General features: G+C 35.2%; 1 protein-coding gene, 1 long non-coding RNA gene and 1 other non-coding gene across 9 annotated transcripts; 2 read left to right on the forward strand and 1 right to left on the reverse strand.

The window, feature by feature from the left end:
- On the forward strand, positions 1 to 603 carry LOC112032418 (serine/threonine-protein kinase BLUS1). Its single transcript, XM_024065179.1, has one exon. It carries the CDS (start codon positions 1 to 3, stop codon positions 601 to 603), a length of 603 nt encoding a protein of 200 aa, XP_023920947.1.
- Positions 604 to 2,331: 1,728 nt separating this feature from the next.
- On the reverse strand, positions 2,332 to 17,302 carry LOC136066241 (uncharacterized). 7 transcript variants are annotated; one of them, XR_010627692.1, is made up of 7 exons: positions 17,102 to 17,302; positions 15,397 to 16,536; positions 12,389 to 12,458; positions 7,061 to 7,109; positions 5,609 to 5,683; positions 5,385 to 5,484; positions 2,332 to 2,587 (listed from the first exon to the last, which is right to left on the reverse strand). It is a non-coding gene; the product is annotated as an uncharacterized LOC136066241 (long non-coding RNA). The 7 variants fall into 7 exon arrangements; XR_010627696.1 differs by lacking the exon at positions 12,389 to 12,458; XR_010627691.1 differs by lacking the exon at positions 5,609 to 5,683 and having other exon boundaries at positions 17,102 to 17,300.
- Positions 17,303 to 17,321: 19 nt separating this feature from the next.
- LOC112006078 (uncharacterized) lies at positions 17,322 to 18,514 on the forward strand. The gene is made up of 2 exons (XR_010627698.1): positions 17,322 to 17,789; positions 18,135 to 18,514. It is a non-coding gene; the product is annotated as an uncharacterized LOC112006078 (transcript).
- The last annotated feature ends 3,167 nt before the right edge of the window (positions 18,515 to 21,681 follow it).

Below are 21,681 nucleotides of genomic sequence, written 5' to 3' on the forward strand. Positions count from 1 at the left end.
ATGGACTATAATGGCTCTGTAAGACTCACTCAATCGGGCCTAATTTCGTTTTCCTCATTTGGAAATCCTTATTGGATTGCTTCGGAAGTCAAGAGCCCAAACCCAAACTTGGTTGATGGGTACGATATGAAAGCTGACATGTGGGCTCTTGGAGTTACCGCTGTGGAGCTAGTATTGGGATGCCCTCCTTTATCACAACTCCCTCCATCCAACTCTATGCTTTTTAAGAAGATTTCTGGGAGGTTTGGGTTCATAGATGTTCATGAAAGAAACAAGAATTATGAAAACAAGTTATCAAAAGAGTTTCAAGATATGGTAATCCAGTGCCTTGATGTAGATGAGTCTAAGAGGCCTTCTATCAAGATTTTGTTAGATCATGATTTTTTCAAGAATTGTACTCCAAGTTCCGATTATCTCAAACTGAACCTATTTCAGGGATTGTTGAGTATTGAAGAAAGATTCAAGAATAAAGAACTAGTTGAGTGCATATTCAACGCACAGAGATTAGAATTTGATTTGGGCCCGCCACTGCTTTTGTCCAAAGGGTCTAATAATGGTGGTGGTGAGGGTATAATTGGTAGGGATGGTGGTGGTGACAATTAAATCAAAAAGAAAATTATAATTCACAAGGATTTTCATGTCCAATTAAAGGAGAGGATTAATTTTTTACAAGAAGGCAAGATGGATTTCAACAATTTAAAACACGTTGAAGACTGAAGAAAAAAATTGTACCTTTTTGGATTTTGAACTATCACTTCTTACGCTTTCTTTCATGAAACCAAAAGTATTTATACCAAATGCCACAGCATTTTTCATACAACAGAAGCCAAGGGTAATTTGTAAAAAAATAAAAATAAAAAAAAATAAAAAAAACCCTCTATTGATGAGATTGAACCTAAAAATCAGCCATTTTGCAGAACTTTGATAAGGTTGGAAAATAGGCTTAAACAATAAAGTGAAGAAATAACCAAACTTATCTCTCTTTTAGATAAAGATGAGACGGAAGAGGCTTATAAGGTGGCAATGAAGTTGGCGGATATGGTGGTGGAATGCATTGAAGCACACAATCACAACCTCAAGCAATTCATTCCACTACCGAAGAAAGAGCAAAACACTAAGCCGAATCCTTGAAATTCAAGCAGCCACAACTCCTGTCCCATGCATGGTTGGTTTTTGGTAATACAATTCTACCTTAGATTTCATCTCCCTCGTTCAATTATGTGTTCCGATTTTGTGTGTTGTTCCCTGATTTTTGGGCAAACTAGTAAAACATCCAATAGGTAGCAAAATAAAACAACCATACAAAAAAATCAAGGAACAACACACAAAATTGGAACACAGAATTGAACGAGGGAGATGAAATCTAAGGTAGAATTGTATTACCTTTTTTTTTTTTTTTGTTGGTAGGACAGGACAAAAGTTCTAGCTGCTTGAATTTCAAGGATTCAGTTGCTCCTGCCGAATGAAATGCTTAAGCTTGAGAATTTTGGTTCCTTTGCAATCCAGAACCACATCTGCCAACTTCATTGCCACCTCATAAGCCTCCTCCATCTCATCTTCATCTAAAAGAGAGATTAGCTTCGCTATTTCTTCACTCTATTGTTTAAGGCTATTTTCCAGCTTTATCAAGGCTCTATGAAATGGCTGATTTCTAGGTCCAACCTCATCAATAGGTGGTTCTATTACAAAACCCACCCCTGGCTCCTGCTATATGAAGATGGCTGGAGCATTTGGAATGAATACTTTTGGTTCCATGAAGGAAAACATAAGAAATGATAGTTCATAATCCAAAAATGTATAATTTTCCTCTTCAATCTTCAATTTGTCTTTTAAATTGTTCAAATCCATTTTGCCTTCATGTAAAAAACCAATCCTCTCTTTCAATTGAACATGAAAATCCCTGAGAATTAGAATCTTCCCTTGAATCCCTCCTCTTATCCATCCAACATTTATCCATTGCGATACAATATTTACAAAATTTTACCTATAGCAAAATTTGTTATCACAAAGGTAATAATTATTAGAATTAGATTCATATGTGATTTGTTAAGAACAAACATACCCAAGTTTGCTTAAATTTTCTTAGAGCACATAACACTTATTGAAGACTAACTCAGTGTGATAAGCTCTAAAAGAATTTAAGCATAATTATTTTAAAAAGATATTAACAAATCACATATGAATGCAATTGTAATAATTATTAAATCCGTAATACCATGATGCTTAATTGCTCCGGTCATTGGTCAAAAGTGAGTTAAAAAATATTGCTTGACAATTAAAATTTTAATGATGTTGTTTGTATGTTCATGAATATGTGCCGAATAACCAATGTGGATGCAAGAGTGTGATACTAGTTTCATACCAAACATGTGGTTCAAAATGACCTATATGAACATAATCCAGCAACAATGCCTAAATAAAGGAGTCATGCTGTTTGCTTTATGTGTTACACAATGTCATAACAGAAAAAAATAATGCAATGATACCCAATAAATGACAAAAAGTGGGCAGGTTTTGAAAAGGAAAGTAGTTCATACCACACTTGGTTGTTCTCGTCTAACTCAATGGAAAAGCGTTCTTCCCCAACCTGCAATCCACAAAATTTCCATGACACATATTAGTGTCAGCAAGGGTTCATCAAATTCAAGCAAGTTTAACAGAAATAAATTAATTAATTAATTAATAGATGTGTTAAACAAGGTGAAAATCACGTGGAACAACATCATATAAATTATAACAATTTGTTTCGCAATCCCCATTTTTTGTATTCTAGGTCATCCCAGCCTACATGTGGAACCAGCAAAAGTAGGAGGCAAAATGGCCAGCCATTATGGTTATACTTGCATATATCTAAAGAGGCCAAAGACTGCAATGCAGCCAGCAAGTTGTATTGTTATCTATCAAGTTGTATCACTCAAAGTGGACCATCTCACATATACAACAACCAGTGGAGGCCTTTATGTTTAGGCGACCATCAAAAGTAAGCACTTCCACTTTGATATTTCTATCACCCTTTCATCAAGGCCTCTATGTTACCTATGATCAAGATGATTTTGAAAACTGAAAATGTGTCCTAGACCTGAGTCTATAGGAATTGATTGTGGGTTTTGTTTAGGTGGCTCCATGCCCTCATTACTAGCATTGTGCCTGGTTCCCATGTGGGAAGTTTCTCCCTTGTGGCTATCAGTCATTCTTTGGAATGAAGCCTCCATTAAATCTATTCAGGCATGGATCCCAGTGTGATTTGATTGATCTTTGCAGATAAGTCTTGGACTGCTTTCAATAGAGTTTTCAAGGTGTGTTTCATAACAAATTGGGATTCAGAACCAGAGAGGGCAGAGACCATGTGACCACTATGCCAAAGCATGTAATGTGTGCTAGGCATAGATGTGATTGAGATTAGCAAGCAAGATTCTTCACAAACTAATTTTTCATGTAAAATAAAGGCTAGAGTAGGAAGCTAGTCAATAATTCAAATGGCTAAACTGCAATCAAGTAGTACCAACATTCATGGTACTGAAGGTGACTGTTGGAAGTCAAAAACTTCGACTAGGTAAGGTGAGCTCAACAGTTCATAATGAGGTTATGCAAAGATTTATTTATTTATTTTGCCTCAAGGGGTGACCAAAGAAATAATTGTTGACAATTAATTAAAACCAGCAGTTAAAATAATGATGAATGAAACCAGAACAGCAAATATGCTTCCTGATGCTGGTAATTGTAAATTGATAATCATCGCATTATCCTAATCTCAGCTCATGCAACCAGCATATTAATTGGGGTGGATGGATTAAACTTTATTGTCCCTTAACCGAGAGACTTATGTTGTGCAATGCTTGCTTCTTCAGCATAATAAGGAAGCTATTCATCCTTTGGTTGTTTTTATGCTTATGAGCATCTCCAGCAAATTCTCCAAATTTTTGTACTGTTTGGAGAATGAACAGTGACTTTTACCTTTTAGCTACCCACTTTTTCAAATACATTTTCCAAAAATTCTCTATCTCATTCTCTATCTCATTTAAATATTATTTCTTCATTCATTCTTTATTCATTATTTATTCTTTTTTTAACAACTACATATCTTCCAACATTTTTTTATTCAATACCTGATTATCATAATAAAAAAAAAACATTTGAAGGATGAATAGTAAAAGCTACAGTGTTCTCTACTTATAGAGAAGCACTTTAGCAACTCTACTCTAAAAAATAGAAATAGAGAAGCTGTTGGAGTGGTTTTTGGGGTGTTGATACTCTAAAATTGGCTTTAAAGAAGCCATTGGAGATGCTCTACATATGCCAGAAATATACTGTTCAAGGGCTTGCTTCATTTTGTTGCAGCTGGAAATTGATTTTGATATCCATCAATGGTACTTCGTAAGCACCATTATCTGTGAGTTTTACATGTTCTACTTCATTCTCATATCTCTACTGGAAAATGCCTAATCGCTAAATTGTTTGGGTTTAGTTTAAACCATCAAAAATATTCAAGATCCAATATTTTTATTACCTAAACCCTTAAACATCAAATCCACTCATTGGGCAGGAAAATCCACTCCGTGTGGCACCAGGGGGTTGGTAAATTGCCACTACTACACAAGCATCACGATTAAGCAACTCATATTCACCAAGAACAAAGAGGCATTTATATAAACCTGATTGAACTAAAATAATGAAATTCTATAGCTGTACTTATCAAAAAAAATGAAATTCTATAGCTGTAAGGCCACTGGTCTGTCTAAGGTTTGATGGTTGTAAAGAAAAAATTTCAGACTATGCTCCAATAATATAGGAGAAAGACATCCTTAAATATTCCAGGCATACGAAGACCTAAAAGGAGGCTAAATCTAAAGGCATGAGATTAAATAACAAAACCATATTATAGGTGGACCCCTATAAGACTTCCTGAAGGCTCTAATAATGCTACCTCAAAAAATGAGTCAATATAACTATCAAGGTCACATTTAGCCATATATTAAAGTTCGGTTTAGATCCTACAAAGGAATAATTGTGGCCGGATATACAAGATCTTTGAGGGAGAGGCCCAGCGAATCTTGCATTAGGGCTTAAGTTTGCTATACGTCTCCCTAAAGATAAACATTATGGAATCACCTCCCAACCAACTAGATCAAGCTAGATGAATTCAGATAAAATACCAAAACTATGTTATAGGTATACTGAAAATAGCACTTGAGACCACCATTTATACAAATCAAATTTATAATGCAAGTAAAAAATATAGAATAAGGAAGCTCTACTCATCCTAAAAACATCTATAGAAAAATAAAAGAAAGCAAAACAAACAGAATGCTGCCTTCCTAATGAAGCCATCCCAAAACATTGCAGAAATAACAAGAAACAAAATCTATGAAGAAAATAAAATGTACCTTAAATGTAATCTAATTCCTACTTGGAGCTTAGCCTTTTCCTTTACTCACAAAGAAACTCAAGCTATCACAAACAGCAGGAAGTTCTTCCACCAGAACTCTGTAAGTAACACAAATTGAACCAAAATAACTGATCGTTCATATAGAAATTTAATTAATTAAGTAAATAAATAAAAATTTTAATTATTTAATTAAATAAATAAAATAAGAGAGGATAGCACTACCAAATATGAACAAAGGATACAATTGAATCTAATTCATATCTTGTATCCTTATTTGATATTATTATTGCCACACTTCTGCATAACAGAGATGTAAAAAAGAAACAAAGCATCATAAGAATAATTCCAAAAACATTTAAACTTTGTTCAGTAAAAGCAAGTATTTGAATATTTTCTGCCCTGTATTTGCATAAACCACGGAAATTTTTTTCCCAACAGAAGTTTTTGTGTTTTTGTAGTTCAAATACCCGTGCAGCAAGCTGATTCACATAGTTAAAGTTATCTCTTGAATGAACAATATAAACTGTGGTGATAAGAAGTTACAAGATCCCATAGTTGCAAATTGATTAAAATCAAAAGCTTTAGAGAACAAATGGAAGAAATCCAAATAGAACACCGATCTCTTTCTAAAACTCAAAAACTATCCAATATCTATATAGGGTCCTAGAGTCTTCAAGAAAATAAAGGGAGAGGAAAGGGATCTTAGGTTTAGGGTTCACGTCCTGACATAATATTTTCAGCTTCAATGTTGCAGAACATTAGAATAGACCTAGATTTAGAGGCAAATAAAAAATTAAGTCAGACATAATATGTTTTACAGACTTTACTAGGCACAAGAGAAGGTTATTATGCCAATAAAATGAAGTTTGATATCAATTACTTCTACTAAATTGAAAGAAATGAAATTGAGAATTACAAGTTGTATGACATCCAAAATAGCTTGAGAAAAATAATGGGTTTAGAGTGATAAGGATCTTGCAAAAAATGACTTTAGATGCGTATATGGAAAAAGAGGATTAAGGGAGGGGGGCCATGTAATTTCTAGAAGGATGAGAACTGAGGAAAGGAGCGATTACATATCTTGCATAAATGACACATAATTTGATAAGCTTCTGTTTCAATTTTGAGGTTCTTTTTGTATGGACTAATGCTTGAAATCAAATAATTCAGTACTAATGCTTGGTTGTTGTACGGACTATAGAGTCCTTTAGGAAAGAATCACTTTAGGAGTACCATTTGCTTGGCTTTCACTTTTTATCTGTACAATAGAAGGCCTATATAATATATATATATATAGAGAGAGAGAGAGTAGTAGTAGTATAATAGAGACATAAATAGACACCAAAGTTATTATGGATCCCCAAAAGTTGTTGTCGTTCTTGGGACACTTAATAGAGAAGTAGAAGGAAAGATCGAAGAAGGGAAACAAGTGCAACCCGACAAGATGCAAAAGGACATAATGGAATTGTGATAGAGACATCATTGTCCTATATATATATATATATATATATGGTTTGAGGGGAAGAAAGGCTCTTCTGCATTTACAAATGGAAATGTGGTAGGTGTACTGTTAATATATATATATATATATATAAAGCTTCCTAGCACATACTAAAGCCAAACCATAACAGTCACAGTTGATATCAAATGATGAACAGTAAAAAAAGGTAGTACCTTTCAAAGAGAAACCCTTCTTCTCAAACCTGCTAATAATCTCACCAACCTGAAACATAAATAATTGCCTTAGAAAATTGAACTACATTTAAATAACAAATTACTTACTATGCTTCCAAAAAAAATCCAACCAAAACTATTTAAATTTCACATTAAGGTTTAACTAATTAAGCTCATCCCCTTTGCTCTACTTAATAATCAAATATGAGCACTGCACCTGACATGTCTAAACTGGAACCATTTGATGGAAACCATTATAAGAGATGGTCTGAGAGGATATTATTTTATCTTGAATCTATTCATGTGGATTACGTGTTATTCAATGATCGGGTATCTGATGAAATGCATGAGCCTGATCGTTCTGCTTCTATTAGGAATTTTGAAAGGGATAATCGTACTTGTAGGGGTCATATTCTGCATTACTTGTCCAATTCATTATTTGATATTTACTGTGGTAATAACTCTGCTAAGGAAATTTGGGATGCATTGAAAAAGAAATATTCTATGGAAGATGCTGGTTTTAAAAAATATGTTGTTGGTAGGTTCCTTGATTTTAAAATGGTAGATGAAAAACCAATCATAGATTGGGTCCATGAGTATCAACATATTGTTTTAGAAATTTTGGCTGAAGGGATGAAAATAGATGAGGCGTACAAGCAGCTGCTCTCATAGAGAAGTTGCCACCTTCTTGGAAGGACTATAGAAACTATTTGAAACACAAAAGGAGAGACTTATCAATGGAGGACCTGGTTGTCCACATCCGGATTGAGGAGTCAAACTGGATGAGAGATGTAACAAATTATCCTAACCTAGAGTTCACATCTAAAGCAAACTTAGTTGAACAGAAAAATTTCAGAAAAAATGGAAAGGGCCTAATGGAAAGACTGAAAGTATATTCAAGAAACAAAATAATATTGAAAAGAAAAAACAAAGTTCCTTGCTTTGTGTGTGGAAAAAATGGTCATGTGGCTTCTGATTGTAAGTTCAAGAAGGGACAAGATCACCATCACCCCAAGCCTCAAGCCAACTTGACAGAATCTGAGGTGATAGCTGCTGTTGTATCTGAAGTGAATGTGGTCAACAACATGATTGAATGGGTAGTGGACACTAGGGCCACTAGACACATCTGCTCAAACAAGGAGATGGCACTATCTGTTTTGAAGGGTCTATTTAGTTCGATTAACTATGGCTCTACTTCATCTAGGCGTAATGGTACTAAGAGGGAGAGGGCACTATCTGTTTTGAAATGAATTTGAAGATACTTTCTTGGAATGTCAGAGGATTGAATGTGGTTGAGAAGAGGCTTCAGATTCGTAACTTGGAGTGCTGATATCATACGTTTGCAGGAGACTAAACTTGAATGGATAACTAGAGGAATTGTGCGAAGTATATGGGGCTGTCCAAATGTAGATTGGTTATATCTGGGATCTGAAGGTGCTTCTGGAGGTATTGTTCTGATGTGGGACCGAAGAGTGGTGGAAAAAGTGGAGGAAGCAGTGGGATATTTTTCTGTTTCATGCAAATTTAAAAATGTTGGGGATCAATTTGAATGAGCGTTTACAGGAGTATATGGGCCAAATTTGAATAAGAGGCGTAGGAAAATGTTGGAGGAGCTAACAGGGCTGATTAGTTGGTGGGATTTGCCATGGTGTATAGGAGGGGACTTCAATATAATCCGCTTCCCTTCGGAAAGATTAGGGGCAGCAAGTTGTACTCGGGCTATGTATGGATTTTCTGATTTTATCTCTCTCCATGGACTGATGGACATACCTATGGATGGGGGCTCTTATACTTGGTCCAATACTTCCTCCGCTTCTAGAATAGATCGATTTCTTTTCTCTCCTCTATTGGCAGATCACTTCACTATGTTTACCCAAAAAAGACTATCCAGGGTACTCTCAAACCACTTTCCAATTCTGCTGGAGGGGGGAAGTCATCGGAAGGGTAGAACTCCTTTTCGTTTTGAAAATATGTGGTTGAGAATGGAGAATTTTGTTGATAAAGTGAAGGCTTGGTGGACATCTTATTTGTTCCAAGGCAACTCGAGCTTTGTACTAGCTAAGAAGTTGGCAGCTTTGAAGTTGGATCCAAAAAAGTGGAACGAAGTGGAATTTGGTAATGTCACTATTAAAAAACAACATCTCTGGAACAAGTTGAATGATTTGGATGTTAGAGAGGAGACTCTACCATTAACAGCTAAGGAAAAGTTAGAACAAATTGATCTCCGTACCGAGATTGAAAAGTTCACTCTTTTAGAAGAGGTTAGTTGGAGGCAGAAGTCTAGGGTGCTGCATTTGAGGGAGGGGGATGCTAATACTAAATTTTTCCATAGAATGGCTAATTCTCATAGAGGAAATAATGGTATTGAGAGCCTTATGGTTGATGGAATCTGTCTTCAGATCAAGGTATGATTACTGATTGTATTACTCAATTCTTTATGAAATTATACTCTGAGGAGCAAGTTGATAGACCATTTCCAGATGTCTTGGCATTTCCTAGGATTTCTGGTGATAATACAGATTGGCTAGATAGACCCTTTGATGAGGGAGAAATTTTTAAGGTCATATAGAATTTTAATGGTGACAAATCTCCTAGACCAGATGGGTTTCCAATGGCTTTCTTCCAAGCTTGTTGGGGTATTATCAAAACTGATCTTATGGCTGTTTTTCATCATTTTTTTGCTAAAGGTCAGTTTGAGAAGAGTTTGAATGCAACTTTTATCACCCTCATACCTAAAAAAAAATGAAGCAATTGAAGTTAAGAATTTTCGCCCCATTAGTCTTGTTAGAGGGGTTTATAAAATTATTGCTAAGGTCTTAGCCAACAGACTTCGCACAGTCATGGAAGATATAATTTCAGCTTCACAAAATGCTTTTGTGAGGAACTGGCAAATTCTTGACCCTGTACTTATTGCTAATGAATGTCTTGATAGTAAATTGAAAACTGGGTTGCCAGGGCTACTTTGTAAATTAGATGTTGAGAAGGCCTTTGATCATGTGAATTGGGGATTTCTTATGCAGTTACTAGAAAATGGTGGGCTCTCTGCTAAATGGCGGCAACGGATATTCTTTTGCATATCTACAGTTCGTTACTCTATTCTGATAAATGGCTCTCCTTGTGGGTTTTTTGAGAGTTCCAGGGGGTTGAGACAAGGTGACCCATTGTCCCATTTGCTATTTATATTGGTTATGGAAGCCCTTGGGAGAATGTTGGATAAAGCTGTCCATGATGGTCACATGTCAGGCTTTTGTGTGGGTCGTGAAGAAGGAATATCATTGGCGGTGTCTCATCTTCTCTTTGCAGATGACACTTAGATTTTTTATGGTGCTGATTTAGATCAGGTTCTATTTCTCCGTATGATTCTCATTTGGTTTGAGGCGGTCTCTGGTCTAAAGATAAATTTGGGTAAGTCAGAGTTGGTTCCTGTGGGTATGGTGGATAATTTGGATTTATTGTTGATTGTACTCGGCTGTAAACAAGGTACTCTTCCAATGAAGTATTTGGGTCTTCCTTTGGGTGCTAAATTCAAGGATAATGCAATATGGAACCCAATTCTGGAGAAGATAGAACGGAGATTAGCAGGATGGAAACGCTTGTACTTATCAAAGGGAGGTAGAGTCACTTTAATTAAAAACACTTTATCTAATTTACCCACTTATTTCCTATCTCTATTTCCTATTCCTGCAACTATGGCTAACCGAATTGAGAAACTTCAGAAAAATTTCTTATGGGGTGGCATTAGAGATGAACCAAAATTCCATTTGGTTAAATGGGCTACTGTTTGTAGCCCCATTGCAACGGGTGGCTTGGGGATAAGAAAGGTAAGACTTTTTAATGAAACTTTGCTTGGGAAGTGGCTATGGAGATTTGGGATGGAGAGGGATGCCCTTTGAAGGAAAGTGATAGAGGTGAAATATGGCAGTGACTGGGGTGGCTGGTGTACTAGGCCTATTAATGGTCCATATGGTGTTGGCTTGTGGAAATATATTAGTCGGGGATGGCCTTCTTTTTCTCGCCACATTCTATATGATATTGGGGATGGGTCTAAGGTGAAATTTTGGCAAGACCATTGGTGTGGTGAGACTTCTCTTGTAGTCAGTTATCCTGAATTGTTTAGAGTTTGCCGAGATAAGGAGGCTAGTGTGGCTGAGCTTATGAAGCTTGATAATGGAGTCCTTTTTTGGGATGTGAGTTTCTTTAGGGGTGTGCATGCTCGGGAATTAGAGGCACTGGTTGGTTTCATGGATACCATTTATGGTGCTTCGGTGGAAGGGTTTAGTGAGGATAAGATGTGCTGGAAACTTGATAAAAAGAAGGGCTTCCTGGTTAAAGACTATTATAGTCTCTTAGTAGGCTCTAATGACTATTGCTTTCCTTGGAAAAGTATTTGAAAACAGAAGATTCCTTCTCAAGTAACTTTCTTTGTTTGGACTGCTGCTTTGGGGAAGTGCTTAACGATTGACAATTTACGAAAAATAAGAGTTTGGATATTGGATTGGTGCTACATGTGCAAGTGTAATGGTGAATCGGTTGATCATCTTTTTCTTCATTGTCCGATTGCAAGGGATATGTGGACTATGGTGTTCGGATTGTTTGGAGTGAGCTAGGTTATGCCGCAGTTTGTAGTAGGGCTTTTAGCATGTTGGCAAGGCAGATTTTATTGTCATCGAAATGGGTATATATGGTTGATTGTTCCCCACTGCTTATTATGGTGTCTTTGGAGAGAGAGAAATAGTAGGTGCTTTGAAGATAGGGAGATATCAATTTCAGACTTGAAGCTATTTTTCTTTAGAACTTTAATGGATTGGTTGGCTACATTGCAGAACCAATCATTTTCATCTTTTCATGATTTCCTAGATTCTTATAATTTTTGTTCTTAATTGTTTGACCCCTTGTACACTCCCTGTGTACTAGGGTGCTTCCCTTTTTGATATCAATAAACTTATTACTTATCAAAAAAAAAAACCAAGGAGATGTTTCTTGACTATGAGGAAGTCATAGATAGAGAGAGCGTCTATTTGGGAGATGCTCGTACTGCAAGTGTTGCAGGAAAAGGGAAGGTAATTTTTGAAAAAATAGACAGCAAATAACCAGTGCTTAACATCGCCTCCAACATAACCGAGACAAACCTAATGGTCAACATAACTGAGACAAACCTAGATGCTACCATCGGAGGGCATATTACAGCCACAATATCTTGTTCTCATAGTCAATAGCACCTCGACAATACATCATACATAACTCAGATTCTTTTTTAGGGGGTTGGGAGGAGGGAAGGCAGGGGAGAAGGGCAAGGGGGATTTGGGGATATCGAAAGGCAGTGCTTACCTATGGTTTACGAGGCAGCAGTGGCGAACTACTATGGCTGCTGTTGCTACTGCTTCTTCCTTTAATGGGCCTACACATAAGCAAGCTTCCATCGGAACAAACCCAAATATAAATGAAAGCACGAAACATTTAAAGCTGCCAACACGTCCTATATATATATATATATATATCCTCAAGAGGATAGATGGGGCGATTAAGGTGAGATCCAACTTTTATTCGATCATGGGATCCGGGCGGTATGGGGGGGACCACCATGGCTCCTCTCTTCTCAAGAATCCATACATCCCTTATCAATATATGGACAACTATCTCTCAAGCACTGGTTTAGGTTTGGCCTCAATGGGAAAATAAAACGGAGCACCTAACAACGTATCTTCATAGACCAAGAACTACAAAATATATATATACATATATCAACAAGGAACCTAAAATGATATGTGTTTAAGGAATCAAGTTTACACTTCTGGCAAAGTCAATAGAGGAGAGACATGCAAAAACAAGGCCAAATACTCCTCCCAGCATAATCTTAGAAATTAATTTCTATTAATAACCTAGTTAGGAAATTGTTAGTCTAATAACTAACTAGAGGTTTGGCATGCACCATGTGTGAGCCCATGACTCACACCGAACGCAGTTGGTTTTCTATATTAGTATAGATTTAGATCACATATACTACATTTTCTTTCCTACCAGGGTTCAACAATATCCCACCGAGTCCGGTTAGAGGAAATTCAATATTTTTATTCATGTGACTTCTGGCTGCACCAGCGTCACCTTAAGTTTATGTACTCTGCTTCTTAAGAAACAAGTACTGACATAAAATGTCAAAAAGGAGAGAAGGCTAAAATCTCAAATTATTTAGCTGCAACAAACTATAACCTCAACTATATGGCAATGGCTGCCTAGTTAGGATACTTGTTAATTCTGTTCATGTGGCATAATCACCCAAAATGATGCCACCTAAGGCTTTTGTTGGCTATCTCTAAAGGGGTTATAATCAAGTACAATAAGATAAGCACACCAGCAATAATCTTTTTGTGGAAAACTGGACAATAAAATCATTCCATTTTTAAAAAAACTGGCTTTTAGTGGCAGACATACATTAATCAGGCATTACCACAACACACAATGATTTCACATGAAGATATAAAAAATAGTTCACTGCATAAAAGATTTGAAATATTACAGCTGAACCATCTCTGACGCTATAAATGAAATGATTTGATATTTGCATAAAAATTAAGAAATGTCTCCTCAACATATAAAATGCAGTATTATAAAAAACGTGTGACATCAACAGCAAGAAGAGAAACTACAAATGTGCAGAGATTTATGATTTTTATTTTGGATAAATGGGGATGTGCTTTTAAAATATAGACAAAATCAATCTATAAGTTAAAGAAAACCACAACAGGAAGAACAAATTTTGGATAACTACATGAAGCACAAAAAACCCAATGAAAACAGTAAATGAATAAAAAGCAGAGTACATAAACTTAAGGTTGTAAATGAATGTTTGTGGTTAATCAATGGCTATTGATATGTATTTTGTTGGAAGGGGGGGGGGGGGGGGGGTAGGGGAGAGAGAGCTCAATTAGTCAGCACCTCTTAGTATTTCCAATAAAAATATATAAGGTTAAAATTCATCCACCCTCAACTAAAAAAAAGAGTAATGAGAAAGAAGAATATAGGAGAGAGAAGAAAATTAAGAGGCCCAACATATTACATATGGTTTTAACACTAGGTTTATGAATGAGCCAAGTTGAGCTGTGTGTTTGATTTTATTTCGTATACCAGTTAAGTTTGAACTCATCAACCAAACAAATTAAATATTCAAGTTTAGTTAATTCTTTTGTCGAACAAGTTCGAGCTTGTTCACGAGTCACTTGATTAACTTATTATTTTCTTATATATGGTAAAACCTTAACTACATTTTTTTTTACTTTTTCACAAATCTATGAATTTCTACTATGAATGAATTGTTTATATTACCAATAAACTACTAAATAATAACTACCTTAGTTTGGATTTCAAAAGGTGTTATTTGGTAATTTTTGATTTTAAGTGGTAAGTTTCAATTTTGAGTGAGACTTTTTGTCAAACATGTGGAGTAAATATTCTAAATGGGAATGAAAGAATGTTTTACAGCATAAATACACCCAAAAAATGCACCTAAATTAAGCACGCTACAATTGAACATTGACAGAAGCGAAGAAAAAACTTCAAAATAATCCATAACGAAATTTAAGAAACATTAGTTAAAGTTGAAAAGGCAATCCCTTGTACCTTTTCCCTGTATAGCAGAAACTTTAAAGAAATCAGGAAAGTAGACACATATTTTGTATTTGATTGTAACCCGTAATTTAAATGAAATAAATTTTATGTAACAATGATCGTAGAGTTAGATATGACTGAAGCAAAATTCTATACAATTATATCAATATTTATAAAAGATGTTGTCTCTATAGAGAATCATCCAGAATGTCACTGTTATACACACAGAAACTGCTATATTAGCAAATCCCTTTGCTAAAGTTTAAAGGATCAAATCTAAACAAAGTAGAAAGCAAACATTGAATCTTTTGCTGGAGAGAGAAACAAATGGAGAAGATTCTAGGAAGGATGGTAACTTAGCAATTAGTACCAATTACTGATGCTGCAGTCAAAGATTATAAAGATCACAACTCTTGCGACATCAAAAGACTTGTCTTTGTCTCTCTCTCTCACTCGCTGGTAGATTTTTTTTTTTTTTTTTAACAAACAATAATGATTTATTAACTGAGACCCAGCATCAAACACCTATCACGCACTGTAACTTAAAAATTGAAAACCCTAACTTTAACTAAACGGAATAAATTTAGAATGAAAAAGAATTTGGAGAATTACCAGAAAATAGAAAGTGTCAATGTAACGACTGCAAAGCACAAAATAAAAGAATTTTGAAAATTAGAGAGAGATTCAAATAACAATGAATGTATTTGAGAGAGAGAGAGAGAGAGAACAGGTACCCGCAGCAATAGAAGGGGAGGCGTTTGAAGGGGGTGCGAGACTCTTTGTATCTGATCAGCTCTACCTCTGATCGCTTACTTCTTTCTCATTTGAGTTTGGATTTTGATTTTGGGGGAAGGAGAGAGTTTTGATTTATTGGGTTTCTGAGAAGAGAGAAGTTACAGGCCGTCTGCGTTTCTGGCGTTTCAGTGGTTTCATGCCTTTTTTTCTTTTTTTCTTTTTTTAATTGAGAAGCACTTGAACACAGACCTGCCGGTGGATCCGTGAACTGTGCACGGACCCACCAACAACCATTTGCATCGAAATGCTACTGTTTAGTGAGTCTTGTGCACTATTTACAGGACACAAATCTCTTTTTTTAACAATTTTTTTATTAAAAATGATCTCACGATACTATTCACACATTTAAAAATTATTTTACTATAGTATTTTCAGTTTTCAACAAAGTAAGCTGCATCAACAAATTAGTGTGCATTTGGGTACCCTGCATTTGCGATTTTTTTTTTTTTGAACTAGCCTTCTTGCACGGTTCATGGGACATGAATAGTGCATTTAGGCAATGAACAGGACTCGGCCAATGAACAGTAATTTTTTCAGTTCAATTTTTAGCAAAATAAGCTATATCCAAATAGTTTTATCATAATCTTATAAAATATATATTTTATTTGAAAAAATAACAAAATAAATAATTATTAAAAAGAAAAGATGCATAAATATAACAACTATCAACTATAAAATGATAACACCACAACAAAAAATTATCTTCTAAGATCATAATTGTGCTGTAATGAAATTTGAAGTTACATGTATTAAATTGGATATCCATAAGCATCTATTGTTGTCTCATTGTAAAAAATCTTTGGAAATTTCTTAGTGCAAGAGCCATTTACCAAGAAAGAATTTATTTTTTATAAAGAGTATTGAATGCTTTGCACAAAATAGTAGAATAAAAATTAGCTAACAAAATGAAGAAGGGGAAGATTTTTTTAAAAAGGGAAATTTGAGTTGTGTGTGATGATTTTTTAGTAACTGACCTTTGTCATTTGGTGGCATCGATTGTGGATTGGCAACTATTCAAGCCAATGTACTGATAGTCTGATACTAACGGTGTGTTTGGATTCCGCTTATTTTGCTAAAAACTGAAAACAATAAAAATAAAAATAAAAAATTCAGTTACTGTTCACACTCACAAAACAATGTTCGTTTGCCTTGATGCATGTCCCATAAACAGTGTAAGAGACGCTGGTCACCCAAAAAAAAAGGTACAAAACACAAAATGTAAAATGTGGACGCTGAATCCAAATATATACTAAGCTCCGTTTGGATCACATGAACAGTGCAAGAGGCGCTGGTCACCAAAAAAAAAATGCAAAACACAAAATGTAAAATGTGGACGCTGAATCCAAATAAGCTCCGTTTGGATCACGTTTTGGCGTTCGTGTTTCTGCTAGGGGTGTGTCGGTTCGGTTTCGGTGGTATTTCAGTTTCCGTCGGTTTCGGTCGGTTTTCGGTTAAGCACATGGGGCTATCTATTTTTCCAAAACTCTAAGCCAACATCACAGTCACAAAAAGAAAATAACAACTCAACATCACATTTTTTTCAATAAGAAAATAACATCTCAAGATCAGATTCACAAAAAAATAGCATTGATTTAGTATTAAACAAAATTATCAAGAAATTAAAAAGAGAGTAGAGAAGGTCACCGTGAGAATGAAAAGATCAAAAGGATCAAGCCGCGTGGGGAGGCCGGCGTGTGAAGGCATGTGGAGGCGGCAGCAGAGGCGTGAGGCGTGAGGGAGATGGAGGCCGGCTTGAGGCGTGAGGGAGGGCGATGACGATGAGGGAGATGGAGGCGTGAGGGAGACGAGGGAGATGACTCAGATGAGGGCGTGTAAGTGAAAGGGATCCGGATCCTCTCCATTTCAAAGAGAAATGGAGAGTGTCCAGTTAAGGGTCAGGATTAATTTGAAATACATCTAGGGTCTAAAATGTGCCACGTCAATTAAAATGTTAAAAACTTAACACAACCAATTCAAACTCTGGTTAAATCAAGATTAATTGCAATTATCTATTTTGCTCTCCAGAGCTCCAATGGAGGCACTCACCAACACTTCCTCTACGGCCTATCTTACCCCAAAAGCCTCAAACTTTGCAATCAAAATTAGCTCTTTCCTCAGGAATCAAAACCCATATATGAAATTTGCAAATGGGTACTTTCCCATCTCTCTTTCAAGGCCATTCACTACCCAGAAGCTCTGTGCTGGACATAGAGACTCAGTGATAGTGGGGGCAAAGAAGAACCATAAGAACAAAAAGCCAGACACTCATAGCTTTGTGCCCAAACAAGAAGAGGCTACTGAATTTTTCCCTGAAGCTATGCTCCTTAAAGAGGTGCTTTGTTACACAATATCCCGTGTTCATTATTATTATTATTATTTTTAATTTACTTCCCCAGAGTTCTATATAGGAAAAAAAATAGTAATTTTAGTCTTGGTTTAGATGTATTTGAAAGTTGGGTTCTTTTACTTGATAGTTTTTTATTATGTCTGCTACTGATTTATTGGTTTTGAATATGGTTTCTTTTTTTGTGATATACTTTTTCAGTGGTTGGTTTTGAGTTTACAGATTGAAATCAGTGGATGGTGTTTCAGCTTTGTAGGATTTATGGGTTGTTTCAATCTGAATTTGTTACTAAAATTATTTTAGTATTTCTTTTTTTTTTCTTGGTGATGTTAGGCTGGTGTGAGACGTGGTCGAAGAAACAACGGTGGCTTGGCATACGTTGGTGATTGTGGCAGCGGTGACGGCACGGTTGAGCCAGATGGCGATGGAGAAGAGAGATTGAGAGAGAGCAAAAGAGTGATTTTGATATTTTTGAATCTCAGATAAGAATGAGATGGGTTTGTTGAGTTAACCCTTTTGTTAACCACAGTTGAGCTTTTTAGGGTTAAGTTCTTTAAATTTTAATTAACGTGGCAGTTTTTACACCCTTAGTTTATTTTAGATACATCCTGACCCTTAGCTGGACATTCTCCATTTCTCTTTAAAATGGAGAGGATCCGGATCCAAGTGAAAGTGGGGTAGGTAGGGTAAGGGCAGGGTTTTTATTTTCTTTATTTTTAATTAATTTCTGTTTAACTTAATTAATTTAAGTTAATTAGTTTAATTTTAGTTAATTAATCTAGATTAACTAATGGGCAGTGGGCTTCTTTCACAAAAAAATAAAAAAAAGGGCAGTGGGCTCGAGTTATTTTGGCAAGGCCAAGCCCACGTTTACACACCTTATATTATATATATTTAATATAAAATATAATATAATAATATATTTCGATTCGGTTCGGTTCGGTGCATTCAAATCTGCAACCGAAAATCGAACCGAAATTTTCGGTTTTTAATATAATGAAACCGAACCGAAATTTTTGCAACAGTTCGGCCGATTTGAAGCGGTTTTTTCGATTCGTTGGTTTTTTGCACACCCTTAGTTTCTGCGTTTTGCCTTTTTTTTTTTTTTGACCAATGCCTTTTACGCTATTCATGGGGCATTAATAATGCATTAAGGCAAAGCTACAGCGTTAAACAGTATTTTCAGCAGTGAACAGTAACTCATAAATTATTTTTTTTATTATTTTCAACAATAAGTTTTCAATCTGTAGCAAAACAAGCGATATCCAAACACACACTAATAATAGTTTTAAAGGGAAAAATACAACTATCAACTATAAAATGATAACACCACAACAAAAAATTATCTTCTAAGATCATAATTGTGCTGTAATGAAATTTGAAGTTACATGTATTAAATTGGATATCCATAAGCATCTATTGTTGTCTCATTGTAAAAAATCTTTGGAAATTTCTTAGTGCAAGAGCCATTTACCAAGAAAGAATTTATTTTTTATAAAGAGTATTGAATGCTTTGCACAAAATAGTAGAATAAAAATTAGCTAACAAAATGAAGAAGGGGAAGATTTTTTTAAAAAGGGAAATTTGAGTTGTGTGTGATGATTTTTTAGTAACTGACCTTTGTCATTTGGTGGCATCGATTGTGGATTGGCAACTATTCAAGCCAATGCACTGATAGTCTGATACTAACGGCGTGTTTGGATACCGCTTATTTTGCTAAAAACTGAAAACAATAAAAATAAAAATAAAAAATTCAGTTACTGTTCACACTCACAAAACACTGTTCGTTTGCCTTGATGCATGTCCCATAAACAGTGTAAGAGACGCTGGTCACCCAAAATAAAAGGTACAAAACACAAAATGTAAAATGTGGACGCTGAATCCAAATATATACTAAGCTCCGTTTGGATCACATGAACAGTGCAAGAGGCGCTGGTCACCAAAAAAAAAAAAAATGCAAAACACAAAATGTAAAATGTGGACGCTGAATCCAAATAAGCTCCGTTTGGATCACGTTTTGGCGTTCGTGTTTCTGCTAGGGGTGTGTCGGTTCGGTTTCGGTGGTATTTCAGTTTCCGTCGGTTTTCGGTTAAGCACATGGGGCTATCTATTTTTCCAAAACTCTAAGCCAACATCACAGTCACAAAAAGAAAATAACAACTCAACATCACATTTTTTTCAATAAGAAAATAACATCTCAACATCAGAAGATTCACAAAAAAATAGCATTGATTTAGTATTAAACAAAACCCAAAATACAAAAAAGAGAGGGTTATCAAGAAATTAAAAAGAGACTAGAGAAGGTCACCGTGAGAATGAAATGATCAAAAGGATCAAGCCGCGTGGGGAGGCCGGCGTGTGAAGGCATGTGGAGGCGGCAGCAGAGGCGTGAGGCGTGAGGGCGATGAGGGAGATGGAGGCGAGAGGCGTGAGGGCGATGAGGGAGATGGAGGCCGGCGTGTGTGAGGGAGATGGAGGCGTGAGGCGTGAGGGAGATGGAGGCCGGTGTGAGGCGTGAGGCGTGAGGGAGGGCGATGAGTATGATGGAGGCGTGAGGGAGACGAGGGAGATGACTCAGATGAGGGCGTGTAAGTGAAAGTGGGGTAGGTAGGGTAAGGGCAGGGTTTTTATTTTCTTTATTTTTAATTAGTTTCTGTTTAACTTAATTAATTTTAGTTAATTAGTTTAATTTTAGTTAATTAATCTAGATTAACTAATGGGCAGTGGGCTTCTTTCACAAAAAAAGAAAAAAAAGGGCAGTGGGCTTGAGTTATTTTGGCAAGGCCAAGCCCACGTTTACACACCTTATATTATATATATTCAATATAAAATATAATATAATAATGTATTTCGGTTCGGTTCGGTGCATTCAAATCTGCAACTGAAAACCGAACCGAAATTTTCGGTTTTTTATATAATGAAACCGAACCGAAATTTTTGCAGCGGTTCGGCCAATTTGAAGCGGTTTTTTCAATTCGTCGGTTTTTTGCACACCCTTGGTTTCTGCGTTTTGCCTTTTCTATTTTTTTTGACCAATGCCTTTTACGCTATTCATGGGACATTAATAATGCATTAAGGCAAAGCTACAGTGTTAAACAGTATTTTCAGCAGTGAACAGTAACCCATAAAATTTTTTTTTTTTTTTCAACAATAAGTTTTCAATCTGTAACAAAACAAGCGATATCCAAACACACACTAATAATAGTTTTAAAGGAAAAAAAAAAAAAAAAAAATTTAATTATTAAATTAGGGTTTTTCATTTAAATATGCACTTGAGTTTTAATTATGCAAATTCCCTTTATATTTTTCGGACTTCTCCTTTTATATTAGTTGCAATGTTATTTACCATATTCCATTCAATTAATTTTGGACTTATATATGATTTTTTTATTTATAAAAACTCAATCTTACACAATATGCATTCATTATATAACATAAAGTAAAATGTTACTTATTTTTTAAAAAAAATAGAGCAAAATATTACTTTATTTTTATTATCTATTTAATTTTAATTAATATAAAAATTATTATTCTTTATTTCATTAATTTACATATGATTCTTAATAAAGCCGTGCATCACATGGGCTTAAAATTGGTACTATATAATAAAAACTCAATCTTATATATGATTTTTTTATTTATAAAAACTCAATCTTACACAATTTGCATTCATTATATAACGTAAAGTAAAAAGTTACTTTTTTTTTTTTTTTTTTTTTTTATTTTATAAAAAAATAGAGCAAAAAATTACTTTATTTTTATTATCTATTTAATTTTTAATTCATATACAATTATTATTCTTTATTTCATTAATTTACATATGATTCTTAATAAAGTCATGCATCGCACGGCCTAATACTAATACTATAGAATAAAAGTC

Source organism: Quercus suber, unplaced genomic scaffold (genome assembly GCF_002906115.3).
Source record: "Quercus suber isolate HL8 unplaced genomic scaffold, Cork oak 2.0 scaffold_167A, whole genome shotgun sequence".
Taxonomy (NCBI): Eukaryota; Viridiplantae; Streptophyta; class Magnoliopsida; order Fagales; family Fagaceae; genus Quercus; species Quercus suber.

What these genes read in the sequence shown, in the direction of transcription:
- LOC112032418 (XM_024065179.1), top strand. Translation starts at nt 1, where the DNA reads ATGGACTATAATGGCTCTGTAAGACTCACTCAATCGGGCCTAATTTCG.